The sequence below is a fragment of the Rattus norvegicus genome, chromosome 1 (genome assembly GCF_036323735.1).
Source record: "Rattus norvegicus strain BN/NHsdMcwi chromosome 1, GRCr8, whole genome shotgun sequence".
Lineage (NCBI taxonomy): Eukaryota > Metazoa > Chordata > Mammalia > Rodentia > Muridae > Rattus > Rattus norvegicus.
The window spans coordinates 27006873-27021902 of record NC_086019.1 but is presented as its reverse complement, the minus strand read 5'-3'; the positions used below and the strand labels follow the sequence as shown (position 1 = coordinate 27021902).

The 15030-nt window shown below is 36.1% G+C and overlaps 1 protein-coding gene and 1 non-coding gene across 6 annotated transcripts in view; one reads left to right on the top strand and one right to left on the bottom strand.

Moving 5' to 3' along the window:
• Positions 1–15030, bottom strand: part of Nkain2 (sodium/potassium transporting ATPase interacting 2) — a 1207754-nt gene that overhangs the window by 674232 nt on the left and 518492 nt on the right. For all 5 annotated transcript variants that reach the window (XR_010058891.1, XR_005499794.2, XM_063276515.1 and 2 more), the window contains exon 2: positions 1892–2029. Coding sequence is in view for 3 of the 5 variants with exons in the window: in XM_063276515.1 (XP_063132585.1) it covers positions 1892–2029 (138 nt within the window). In the remaining 2 variants the exon portion in view is untranslated. The remainder of the gene's footprint in view (positions 1–1891; positions 2030–15030) is intronic.
• Rnu6-1001 (RNA, U6 small nuclear 1001) lies at positions 5903–6009 on the top strand. Its single transcript, XR_005499956.1, has one exon. It is a non-coding gene; the product is annotated as a U6 spliceosomal RNA (small nuclear RNA).

The following is a 15030-nucleotide window of genomic DNA, read 5'->3' as shown; positions in this document are numbered from 1 at the left end:
TGTGATTGATACAATCATTGAATTCATGAATTCTTGTCAGCTGAAGTTATCTGTCACCAGTCTCTGCATGTTTGGGCCCTTCAACACTTTATCTTTTATGAGATAATGGTTCATTAGGCACAACTCCTCCTTGGAATTTACAAGAGTTCAACAGCTTGCTAGAGATGAGGAATCACTTTCCTACAGGTGGTGGACAAGTTGCACAAGCTCTCATGTATGCTCATGCAAACAATCTAATTAAACTCACTGGCATGGGCACACATTCACACATCCATAAACACACACACACACACACACACACACATATACACATATGCACACAAACAGACACACACACCTATAGAAAAACGATGCTATATAAAAGAAAAAAAGGGAGAAAATCAGCTGGAGAGGGAAACAATGAAAGCTATGAAGGTCAATCTAATAAAAATAATCTACATATTTGTGTGAAATTGTCAAAATAGGCAATAGTATCTTAACTTAGTGTCGTACCCTCCTGGGCGTCCCCAGTGGTTGCCCCCTGCTGAGCCTTGCTGATGCATATTGAAGCCTTTTGTTCCTAACAAAGGAATATCCTGACCTTTCTATACACCTCTGCACTAACATCTTTCCTGTCAGGTTTAATTTCGGTTTCTGTTTTCCTGCTGAGAATGTAAACTCATTTTTCCATTGTGCTTCCACTCAGTGGGCTTGGGTTATATAGTCTGTGAACCTCAATAAAGCTCTGACATTCTCCTAACATGAATGACCTGAGTATGTGTTTTTATTTTCGTAAACCTTGCAGGCCTATACTAGGTTCTTAGTACCATGGCCATATGGGCGCAATGAAATTAAGCATAAACATTTTTTTACTCTTCCACGGAACAGTTTTTAGGAGATGTAGATCACTACCTAGCTACATATAACATGTCCTTTCTCAGAGCATGCTCCTAGATTTATGGACTATGGGCTTCTCTGAATTCCTAAGCAAAGTATTAGTCCCCTTGGATCTGTCTTTCACTATGTTCTTGCCTCAGTTCCCGTGAGCTGTCTCTGCTCAGGAGTACAGAACAGGTCAACCAAGGGCACACTTTATGAGAAACAAGTTTCCTGAAACTTGAGAAGCCCTGTTGCTGTGGGCTCACTGAGGCAGCTCTTCAGATGTAATAACATAGACATTGTGACAAATTAGTGTTTACATTTAAAATAAGTCACTATATATTTATCCTTTGTCAAAAATAGAAAAAGAAGGCAAAGGTTAAACTTGGGAAAAAAAACCCACATTAATAAAGTGTGATAGCTAAAGTCTGAAGCATATTCAAAGTAAAAAGAAAAAAAATGCTGCTTGAGTTCCCATAGCAACTGAAACAGTTGAATTTCAGCTTTTATGTGAAGTAAGTTTAACTTGAATTTGAATTTAAATTACATCCTCTGAGTCAAAATGAGAATTTCAGGAAACACAGAAACAATGTTCCAGAGTATTCTAGCTTCCAACTAATTCAATTACTATCCCTAAAGTGCACTGAAATTTTCACGTCAATAGTATATTTGTTTTCAGTGACTTTAATGTATGTATATTTAATTTTGAAATAAAATTATTTAAAATGAGAAAACAATCTTACTATATTTTCTTAATTGAGAGGACACAACTTCATAATTTAGAGTAATAGGATCATGGTTCTGTTTGTGATTATAGGAAAACATTTGCCCAATGTGCAATTAATGAATATGCAACACAGTTATAACCATTATCAAGCTTAATTACTACTGACAGTCTGAAACTGTGAAAATAAACACATGATGTAAGATTATGCTATCCTTAAATGGAGATATACTTCATTTGTAGGACTTCTGTAGCATGCCCATCTTTCTCCAGCTCAATAAAACAGATACATGCAGAAAGGATACTTACTCCTGTTATGTAACGAGGTCTGTATTGAATAGTTCCAAACAAACCAAGGATGACGATGATAATATGTACAAAATTTGCCAGGATAGGTGCCCACTGATATCCAAGGAAATCAAATATTTGCCTCTCTAGCACACAAACCTAGAATAAAAAGGAGAACAGTATAGGTCAGCACAAATGAGAGATACTGAATGAATCACTGTGACATTATAAATATCAAGTATAACTATTGTATGTGGTATTTTTAACAGTGAGAACAGTATGTTCCTATAGATTGCATAGGAACAGCATCTGAGTAACTTGTCCTTTAGGGATGGTTCTAGAGAAACATTAAGGACTGTTTATAAGATGTCATCTGCACAGTCACAAAAATTCATATTTTATGTGCGCTATTAAACATTTAAAGTCATCAACCAAAGGTATTTAAGTCTCCATGCAGGGCTTATTGTGTTGTCTTCAAATGTCACACTGTGAGCTGGGGACTGATACAAAGGAAAAATATGAAAGAAAGCTAGTGAGCTACTAGAATTCTGTATGAAGATCCATGACCAACAGGCCGCATGACTCATTTCTTCTCTGAGTGTCTGACCTTTTACTGAAAAGTGAACATCAGCAGATGGGAAGGGCTCTTCCAGTCCTAACACAGTAGAATTATAAATTAGTTTTCATTATGTAGGCAATGTAAAAGAAAGGTTGAAAAGAAAGTATTAATGACAAATTGAAAACAAAAATCAGTCATTGTTTCAAACAAAGACAATTTCTCTTATTTCTTAAATCACTTTGCAATTAAGACATACAAAAAATTTTAAGTAATGAGAAGATAAAAAAAGACAACCAAGTAACACCAACAAACTTTCAGTAGTTCTGAAATTTCATTTTTCACTACATAGTGAAATAAAGATTTCTGGGAAATCCTTCCTTGGACCCAAAAAATAAGCATTCCATTGGCTTTATTCTTGCCTGCCCTCAAGTGGATAATAGGCATACTGTTTGGAAAAACACATCACACATGATCTCAATACTCTACACTAGGACTCAGAAACATTCAGCCTGATTTCAAAGGAAACGGAGGTTTTAAAACCATGTGTTTTACTAATATCATTTGTGATTTAATGAGAGTTGTCTTCAGCAGGAAATACTGTATTTAAGATAAACACATTTGGGGCCAGTGAGATAGCTCAGTAGGTCATACTGCTTATTGTATAAGACTGATTATTTCAGTTTGGTCCATGGAACCCACAGTGGAAGCAATAAACTGTCTCCTATGAATTGTCCTCTGACTTCTACACAATGCTATGACTCATATTTGATGCCCATGTGTATGCACAGATACCTACCTTCAATAATGCTTCCTACCTTTCCAATATCCCCCCTGCTCTTCCTTTCCTCTATCTCAAATTAATACATAAATTCTTTGTTGTTATGAGTGTGTATGTGTGTGTGTGTGTGCATGTACATTCTTAAATAAACTGTTCAGTCCATATAATGTTACCTATATGCAGTTTTTATTTAAAAATCATGCATATGGCCTAGTTTGAAGAATTCTTGAGTGGGTATCATTCCCATATCAGTGTTTTAGCTTAGCATCAGACTTTCTCCTGAGGACTTGGGAGGAGAAATTCTCAACAGCTGTTTGCATAATACCCCCATCACCTAAAACAAAGCCTGAACTGTGAAATGACTGTAATTATCACAGACTCAACTGAAATAGATCATTGACATTGTATCTTTGCAGGGTCAGAAGTAGAAGAAGAAAAAGAAAGAGAAGAGGACGAGGAAATAAGATGAGGGGGAGATGCTGGCAGTAGTGATGATGGTGATGATGTTGGTGATATGTTATTGTTCCTTTGTATATGCTAAATCCATCATAGCACAAGATAGCAGTACAATATTTTGATTGACTAATGATCACAGAAAGTCTGTAGGGCTTGAATATACTAGTTAAACATTGAGATAGTATTAGGAAGTTGAGACATTCCTTCTGCTATTTTGAGTATTTAGCAAGATAAGTAAGATTTATCTGTAACACAGGACAATGCTGGATGAGCACTGTGTGTGTACCTCAATAAATAGTGCCAAGGATTAAGTTGTTCTTTTGATAGAACAACTTCTAATCATGTATATGAAAGTTCATTTCAACATTGAGCTTCCTTCGTTTTTGCCTATAAACACCAAAGAAAGACAACAGCAAAAGCAAAAATAAAACAAACAAAGAAACAAAAAACCCTGAAGCATTTGTATTTGAGCATCACAACTGTGAGGACACAGCAGGGGAAAAGCATTGAGCGTATCAGTCAAGCAGTGGAAACTTTCTGAACAAATGTACCACTTGCACAAGAAGATTATAATTATGATGATTAATTATAAAAACAAATAGACAATAAGGTACTTGCTAAATTTGCAAGGCTAAAATGAAAATTTAATAATATTTATTAGGTTCACATGACAAAACAAATTGCTTTTTCCTCAAGAGATTATGAAGACAGAATAACCTTATAAATGATGTCAAATGTGTATGTGTAAACACACATACACACACAAACACACACATACACACACACACGCATATCTCTCCTTTTCCCTTGTTCTACTGTATACAGTAAATAGCTTTATCACAGGTGCTGTAAGTTAAAGCTATACTAAAGCATTGGACCCATTCAGTAAGTCTAAGTGAAGTAACAGTTTATAAGCATAGATCAGGTTTCCTCAGATTTTCTTGCCTCAGAAATAGTCATAAATATAAGCATAGTACTGGTATTGTTAAAAACCTCTTCCATGTCTTGGAAAAATACATATCCCTCCTCAGTCATGTGCAAATCCAAGGAAAGAATCCTGATCCTCAGATTTTGTAGATTAAGGATTCTAAGATGCTAAATGTCTGACCTCCCTGAGGTAACAACAGTAGTACTTGAAACCAAAGTACCTAGCTAGTATAGTGTCTGTAGTGCAGGAGCTGAAGCAATGGAGAGAGGAAAATCCTGGGTACTTGCCCAAGATAGCAAGTCCCAGGTTGCAGTGGAAGAATGATTGAGAAAAGCATCCAACATAGACTTCTGCACCCCCCAAAACACACACACACACATGCATGATATGAACACATATACACACTCCATGTATCCTTATGTTGTGTTGTAGTCTGATGATAGAACATATGTTGTTAAATTCCTCTTTTTTATTTTATTTTTTTTTTTTGAATAGTACAGAGAACTTTTACCTATAATTTCAGTTTGTCACATTATCTTACTTTGGTGAAGGCAAAACTCATGATTTGCTTTTATTTTATTTATTGCTTCTTTTAATGCACTCTTAGTAGTATTCTGTTTTTATCCATAGAGATGTTCAAATTCATTTACCTGATGTCCTTCAAATCATCTGATATATAAATGCAAAGTCATTGCATTTGAAAAGATATAGTACTATCGTTTATGCCCTGCCTTATTTTCACATAAAATATCAACCAAAAAGCATTTGTTATTGTCCCTTTCTTATACATAAATTTTGTTCTCCATTTTAACTTCAACCCAATACCATTGTGTCATTATACAATACCATTAATTGCCATTAACACCTTGGTCCACAAACAATGCTGCCCTCATTACTACTGATAATGGAGTTTTTAATTTGAACAAATATAAGGTCTAATTCCTGATGAATAATGTGACTGACGATTGCAGTTGAACTTATTATGCATTTATCATTATATTGTATATAATGATAATCCCTATTTGGATTGGTACATTACTAGCATACATCCATTTTGTGTTAAATTTCAACAAAAGAATTGAAGACATTTTTGTTTTAAAAAGTGCCTAAAATGCAATTCTCTCTTTCTTTTTCCTCTGATATTGTGACAAGAATTTTCCTTCTCTCAAATCATAAATACGGAATAATTTTCCTTAAATATTTTAACACGTTGGAGAAGCCAAGCAGTTTCATTGTCCTTTCAAAGGTCATCTATGCAAACATGGCAGACTACTGTAGACTGCATAGAGTTGCAATAAAATAAAAATGCAGGTGATCACTTTAGCAATTCATATACTAAAAATGGAACATTACAGAGAAGATTAGCATGACCCCTGTGCAAGGATAACACTCAAATTTGTGAAGCATTTCATATTTTTACACAATAAGAAGGTCAAAGATAAGGATAATAGGTAGAGAAGAGAGCAAAGACTCCCAACTTAAAGGGTCAGTAAATGTCTTCAATAAGATTATAGAAGAAAACTATGCTAACCTAAAGAAAGAGATGTTCATAATCAAACAAGAAGCCTACAGAAATCCAAATAGATTGGACCAGAAAAAATTCCTCCCATCACCTAATAGTCAAAATACCAAATGCACAAAACAAAGGAAGACTATTAAAAGCACTAAGGGAAAAAGGCCAAGTAACATATAAAGGCAGAGCTATCAGAATTATACCAGACTTCTCACCAGAGACTATGAAAGCCAGAAGATCCTGAGCAGATGTCATATAGACCAGAAGAAAACACAAATGCCAGCCTGGGCTACTATATTCAGCAAAACTCTCAATTAACATAGATAGAGAAACCAAGATATTTACACAATAGCTTTCTACAAATCCAGTTCTACAAAAAAAAAATAGATGGAAAACTCCAACACTAGGAGTGGAAAAAAAACCCTAGAAAATCTAAGAAAGTAATCTTGCAATGACCCAAAAGGAAAACAGCCACAAAAACATAATTTCATCTCTAATAACAAAAATAATAGGAAACAACAAACACTATTCCTTAATATCTCTTAACATCAATGGATGCAATTCCCCAATAAAAAGACATGGACTAACAGATTGGATACAAAAAGAGAACCCAGAATTTTGCTACAAACAGGAAACACACCTAAGTGATAAAGACAGGTTTTACTTCAGAGTAGAAGGTTGGAAAACAATTTTCAAATCAAAGGGTCTGAAGAAACAAGCTTGAGTAGCCATTCTAATATCGAATAAAATCAACATTCAACTGAAAGTTATCAAAGAAGATAAGGAAGGATGATTTATATTCATCAAAAAAAAAATCCACCAAGATGAACTCTCAATCTTGAATATCTGTTCCAAATGCAAGGGAACCTACAAAACACCTTCTTTACACCACCTCATGGAACCTTCGCCAAATTGAGCATATAAACAAAACAGGCCCCAACAGATACAAGAAGATTGAAATAACCCCATGCATCCTATCAGATCACCACAGACTAAGGCTTGTCTTTAATAACTAAAAAAGGGCAGAAAGCCCACATACACATAGAAGTTGAACAACGCTCTCCTCAGTGATAACTTGGTCAGGGAAGAAATAAAAAAAGAAATTGAAGACATTATGGGACACAATGAAAGCAGCGCTAGGAGGAAAACACATAGCTCTGAGTGCCTCTTATAAGAAACAAGAGAGAGCATACACTGACAGCTTGACAGTACACCTAAAAGCTCTAGAACAAAAGGGAGCAAATATACTTAGAGGAGTAGAAGGTAGGAAATAATCAAACTCAGAGCTGAAATCAACCAAGTAGAAACAAAAAGAACTATACAAAGAATCAACTAAACCAGGAGCTGGTTCTTTGAGAAAATCAACAAGATAGATAAATAAACCCTTAGCCAGACTAACCAGAGGGCACAGAGACAGTATCCAAATTAACAAAATCAGAAATTAAAAGGGAGAAACAGAATCTGAGGAAATTCAATAATTATTAGATCCTACTACAAAAGCCTATAGTTAACAAAACTGGAAAATCTGTATAAAATGGACAATTTTCTAGACAGATACTAGATACCCAAGTTAAATCAGGATCGAATAAACCATCTAAACAGTCTCGTAATTAGTGCAGAGTTCTATTTTTCAATATCTATCTTAACAATAGTCACAAATATACCTTTTTAGATGACCTAATACCAATAGTATCCAAAGAATTCTACAAAATAAAAACAAATGGAACATTACCAAATTCCTTCTATGAAGCCATAATTGTGCTTATACCTAAACCACACAAGACCAAAGAAAGAAAGGTAATTTCAGACCAATTTCCCTTATGAATAATACCAAAGTGAAAATACTCAATAAAATTATCGCAAACCAAATCCACGAACACATCAAAATGATCATCCAGCATGATCAATTTGTCTTCTTCTCAGGGATTTGGGAGTAGTTCATTATATGGAAATCCATCAACACAATCCTCTAAATAAACTCAAAGGGAAAAAACCACATAATCATCTCATTAGATGCTGAGAAAGCATTTGACAAAATTCAACACCCCTTCATGTTTAAAGTCTTGGAAAGATCAGGTATTCAAGGACCATACTTAAACATAGTAAAAGCAATACACAACAAACCAGTAGCCAACATCAAACTAAATAAAAAGAAACTTGAATCAATTCCACTAAAATCAGGGACTAGACAAGGATGCCCATCCTTTCCCTACCTATTATATATAGTATTCAAAGTCCTAGCCAGAGCGATCGGAGAACAAAAGAAGGTCAATGGGATACAAATTTGAAATGAAAAAGTCAAAATATCACTCTTTGGAGATGATATGATATCATACTTAAGTGACCCACAACATTTCACCCGACAACCCCTAGAGTTGATAAACAACTTCGGCAAAGTGGCCTGATATAAATTTAACTCAACCAAATCAGAAGCCTTCCCCTACTCAAAGGATAAACAACAGGCTGAGAAAAAAATTAGGGAAATGACACCCTTAAAAATAGGCACAAATAACATAAGATACCTCACTGTGACTTTACCCTAGCAAGTGAAAGATATGTATGACAAGAACTTCAAGTCTCTGAAGAAAGATGTTGAAGAGCTCAGAATATGTAATGATATCCCATGATTCCATTGACAGAATGAATACAGTAAAAATGTCCATTTTGCCAAAAGCAATCTACAGATTCAATGCAATCCCCATCAAAATTCCAAATTAATTCTTCATAGAGTCAAAAAGATCAATTTGCAAATTCATTTAGAATAACAAAAAACCCAGGATAGGAAAAAACTATTCTCAACAACAAAAGAACTTCTTGAGGAAGTACAATCCCTGATCTCAAGCTGTATTACAGAGTAATAGTGATAAACACTCTATGGTATTGGTACAGAGACAGGCAGGTAAATAAATGGAATAGAATTGAAGACTCAGAATGAACCCACAGACCTATGGTCACTTAATCTTGGACAAAGAAGCTAAAACCATCCTGTGGAAAAAAAGATAGCATTTTCAACAAATGGTGGTGTTTCAGCTGGTGATCAGCATTTAGAAGAATGCAAATTGATCCATTGTTATTGCCCTGTACAAAGCTCAAGTCCATGTGGAACAAAAACTTCCACATAAAACCAGATCCACTCACACTATTAGAAGAAAAAGTGGGGAAGAGCCTCAAACACATGGGCACAGGGGAAATTTTTCTGAACAGCACATAAATGACATGTGCTCTAAGCTCAAGTACTGGCAAATGGCACTTCATAAATTTGCAAAGATTCTTTAAGTCAAATGACATTGTTGTTAGGACAAAACGGCAACCAACAGATTGGAAAAAGATCTTTACCAATCCTATATCTGATAGATGGCTAATATCCAATATATACAAAGAACTCAAGAAGTTAGACTGCAGGGAGACGAACAACCCTATTAAAAATGGGGTTCAGAGCTAAACAAAGAATTCACAGCTGAGGAATACCAAATGGCTGAGAAGCACCTAAAGAAATGTTCGGGTTGGGGATTTAGCTCAGTGGTAGAGCGCTTGCCTAGGAAGCGCAAGGCCCTGGGTTCGGTCCCCAGCTCCGAAAAAAAAAAAAAAAAAAGAACCAGAAATGTTCAACATCCCCAGTAACCAGGGAAACCCAAATCAACCTGCAATTCTACTTCATTCCAGTCAAAATGGCCAAGATCAAAAACTCAGGTGTCAACAAATGCTGGCGAGCATGTGGAGAAAGAGGAACATTTCTCCATTTTTGGTGGGATTTCAAGTTGGTACAACCACTCTGGAAATCAGTCTGGTGTTTTCTTAGAAAATTGGATATAGTACTATCTAAGGACTCATCTATACTATTCAAGGGCATATACCAAAAAGATGCTCCAACATATAACAAGGACACATGCTCTACCATGCTCATAGCAGCCTTATTTATAATAGTCAGAAGATGGGAAGAACGCAGTTGTCCCACAACAGAGGAATGGATACAGAAAATGTGGCACATTTACACAATGGAATGCTATTACTACTCAGCTATTAAAAAATGAATTAATGAAATTCATAGGCAAGTGGATGGAACAAGGATATATCATCCTGAGTGAGGTAATCCAATCACAAAACCAAAAAAAAAAAAAAAGACAAGAAAACCCATGTTATGCATGTGTGGATATTAGCCCAAAAATTCAGATTAACCAAGATAAAACCCAAAGACCACATGAAACTCAAGAAGAAGGATGACCAAAATGCAGATGCTATGTCCTTCTTAGAAGGGGAAACAAAAATACTCATATGAGGAAATACAGAGACAAAGATTGGAGCAGAGATTGAAGGAAAGGCCTTGCAATGTCTGTGCTTCCTGGGGATCTAACCCATATTCATACAGTCATGAAACCCAGACAATATTGCTGCTTCTAAGAAGTGCACTCTGACAGGAGCCTGATATTGCTGTCTCCTGAGAGGCTCTGCCACAGCATAACTAATACAGAGGAGCCAACCATTGAACTGAGAATGGGGTCCCCACTAGACAATTTTAGAAAGGATTGAAGGACATGAAGGGGTTTGCAACTCCATAAGAACAATAATACCAACGAACCAGAGCTCCCAGGGACTAAACCACCATCCAAAGAGTACACAAGGACAGACCCATGGCTCCAGCTGCATATGTAGCAGAGGATGGCCTTTTGGGGCACCATTCGATGGAGAAGGCTGAACCCCCTATGTAGGGGAATGTCAGGGCCAAGAGGCAGGAAGGGGTGGTTAGATGGGTGAGGAACACTTTCATAGAAGAAGGGGAAGTAGGGATAGGATAGTGGATTTATGGATGGAAAACTAGGAAAGGGAATAACATTTGAAATGTAAATAAATAAAATATTCAAAAAAATGTCTAAATGCTGTGGAAGCAGGCTATTGAGTGATTTTTTTCCTCTTACATATCATCTCTCAAATAGATAATGGAAACCTGGCAAAATATACAAAACCCAGTTCCCAAACATTGTTCTCTCTATTGTCATTTTTAAGTCTCTTCAAATGCAGCAAAATGAACATTTATTAAAAAAGCCTGCATCCATACAGCTAACATCAATAAAAACTTTCGGTTTTGAGTTAGATGCTCAGAACTCTCATGGTGGAAGCAAAGGAAAGAACTGATCTCCACATATGAACCATGCCCCCTGCATCATATAAATTGCTTACACACACACATACACACACACACACACACACACACACACACACACACACACACGTTTGGGTGGGCAAGCATGCATGCATAAAATAAATAAATACATGTAAAATATTTTTAACAAGATGAAGGTGGCTCCACATTAAAAATTATTATAAGAACTTATTAATGATTTCACATGAAAACAAAGATTCAAACAGAAACTATTATGATTTTTACAGAATTGATTTTTTTTCTGTGACCTGAAATTCTGACACACTACATTTGTACTAAAGCAGACTTAGATTTTTTTCTTAGTAAATTTAAAGGTTTAGCAACAAAGAGTTAATCTGGTTGCCCCTACTATCGATAATAATTTTATTTAAATATAATTTTCAATCTGGAACCTAATGTTATAGTTGTCATGATAACGAAATAATTACTTCTTTCTTACAGCTGTTCATTGTGCAGAGCAATTTAAAACCATTTTATAGTCAACGCCCATGTTTTCAAAAGACAAGCTGATGAACAGCTGATTGGTATTATCTGATTTAAAAATATAAAAGAGAAAAACCTTGTCATAAGCAACAAAGTATATTAATGAGTTAACTTACAAAATCATAACATTTCTTTTTTCCGGTTCTCTATGTGCATAGACTTGTGTGTGTGTGTGTGTGTGTGTGTGTGTGTGTGTGTGTGTGTGTGTGTGTGTGTGTGTGAATATAAGATGAAATCACTAAACATTAATTGAATTTTGTAACTGAGGTTTTTTTATTTGATGCCAAAGAGTTATATTAGTATTTCCTCATTATATATGAATGTCTATCCTCCTACTGGATTGGGTATGTTCACATTCTGATGTCACAATTACTATAATTTAATCAATAATTATACTCACTATAGTTAGAACTTTAATGTTTTCAATAGGGCTTACCCTAAAACTATACAAAAAATTATCAAGTCTTACATTTGTTTTACATAAGAGTACACTGACCATCACAAAGGCATACATGTTTAATATCACGATTATAGCACTAGGTGCAATCCCTGATTTCTAACACATATACCCTTATTTTCAGCAAGGAGCCATCCACACCTGAATATACTAGATATTTATGATATGTTATTTGCACTTTGTTAGTAGTTTTGCAACAGTTGCTTTTCTAACTCAATAGAAAAAGAAATAATAAGGTTCTTTTTTCTTGGGACACGACAGAGACAAACCCCCACTCCCAAAAAAACAAACAAACAAAAAAGCCTGGTATCTATTTTTATGCCTGACCTCTTTGATCTTCAAATAAACGAAGTTGTCATCAGCCATACCAACAGACATAATTATCACTATTGCTCTAGCCCTACTAACAGTGTCATTCAGGGTACAGATGATGGCACAGATATATCAGAACATTTGTTTTGAAAAAAGCTGAACTGATATTTTCTGCTATCAATGCAGCTAGCAAATAGTATTCCCATGAAGCTATGAGCAACACTATGTATTAGAAGTGTCTTGGCAAACTCATTTTAAATCTTCACAGCTTAAGACTCCTTTACCAGGTTTGAAATCTCAGTATATCCACGTGAAATAGACTAACCTATGCATAGGAGAGGCCATTTTGGTTGAGATATCCCTGCTTTGATTCCTCTGTGGAGTCTATAATTTTGCTCTGAGAAAAAGTAACCTCTCAGAAGACCCAGGACACATCAAAATGACAGTATTTCTAAGGAGTTTTCATGTGTCAATCTAAGCACATTACAGGTGTGAGTTTGGAAATTCGACACAGACACTAGACCTTGAATCATCTCTTCAAGACATGTCAACAAAGTCAAAATTCAGTCAATAAAAAGAAAAAAGGTGAAATAAGCAAAATTCAGAGGAAGCTATGCAGCATTTAGAAGGCCTCAGTGGTAGAATTTCACGTCATACATTTTATAAGCAATATATTTTTTTTCTGAACTATATGTTATACCAGAAAATGGATCAGAGAGGGTCTAGAATAAGTCTATCAGATAGATCTTCATTATGTTTACATATATGTTCCTGATTCACTATTGAGTTTCCCAGTATTCACCCAGCAAATATAAGCAGTCATCGTTCTGTGACCAAATGCTTCTCCTTCCACTGGTGACCAACAAGGCCATCCTTTGCTACATATGCAGCTGGAGCCATGGATCTGTCCATGAGTACTCTTTGGGTAGAGGTTTAGTCCCTGGGAGCTCTGGTTCGTTGGTATTGTTGTTCTTTTTTTTTTTTTTTTTCCCGGAGCTGGGGACCGAACCCAGGGCCTTGCGCATTCTAGGCAAGCGTTCTACCACTGAGCTAAATCCCCAACCCTGGTATTGTTGTTCTTATGGGGTTGCAAATGCCTTCAGCTCCTTCAATCATTTTTCTAATTCCTCCACTGGGGACCCCATTCTCAGTTCAATGGATTGCTGCTAGCATTCACCTCTGTATTTGTCATTTTCTGGCAGAGTCTCTCAGGAGACAGCTATATCAGCTATATCAGGCTCCTATCACCATGTACTTCTTAGAATCAGCTGTATGTATATGGGCTGGATCCCCAGGTGGGGCAGACTCTGAATGGCCTTTCCTTCAGCCTCTGCTCCAAACTTTGTCTCCATATCTTCCCATATGAATATTTTTGTTCCCCCTTTTCAGAAGGACTGCAGCATCCACACTTTGTCCTTCTTCTTGAGCTTCATGTGGTCTGTGGATTGTATCTTGGGTAATTCGAACTTAGGGGCTAATATCCACTTATCAGTGAGTGCATACCATGTGTGTTTTTCTGAGATTGGGTTATCTCACTCAGGATGATATTTTCTAGTTCCTCTGAATTTCATGAAGTCATTGATAGCTATGTAGAACTCCATTGTGCATTTGTACTACATTTTTGTATCCATTCTTCTGTTGAAGGGCATCTCGGTTTTTTCCAGCTTCTGGCTATTATAAATAAGGCTGCTAGAAAAATCGTAGAGCATGTGTCCTTGTTATATGTTGGAGCATTTTTTGGGGTATATATGCACAGGAGTGGTATAGCTGGGTCCACAGGTAGTACTATGTCCAATTTTCTGAGGAACGTACACACTCATTTTCAGAGTGGTTGTACCAGCTTGCAACTCCACAAACAATAGAGGAGTATTCCTCCTTCTCCACATCCTTGCCAGCATCTGTTGTCATCTGAGTTTTTGAACATAGCCTTTCTGACTGGTATGAGGTGGAATCTCAGAGTTGTTTTAATGTGCATTTCCATGATGACGAAGGATGTTGAATATTTCTTTAGCTGGTTCTCAGACATTTGGTATTCCTCAACTAAGAATTTTGTTGAACTCTGTACCCCATTTTTAATAGGGTTATTTGACTCGTTGGAGTCTAACTTCTTGAGTTCTTTGTATATTTTGGATATTCGCCTCTATCAGATCTAGGATGGATAAAGATCTTTTCCCAATCTGTTGGTTGCTATTTTGTTCTAATGACAGTGTCTTTTGCCTTACAAAAAGTTTGCAAGTTAATGAGGTCCAATTTGTTGATCTTAGAAAATTAGCCATTGATAATCTGTTCAGGAAAATTCCCCTGCCCCCATGTGTTTGAGGTTCTTCCCCACTTTTTCTTCTATTAGTTTGAGTGGATGTAATTTTAAGTGGAGGTCCTCAATCCACTTGAACTTGAGCACTGTACAATGCAATAAGAATGGATCGATTTGTGTAATTCTACATGCTGACCTCCAGTTGAACCAGCATCATTAGTTGAAGATGCTATCTTTTTTTCTACTGGATGGTTTTAGATCC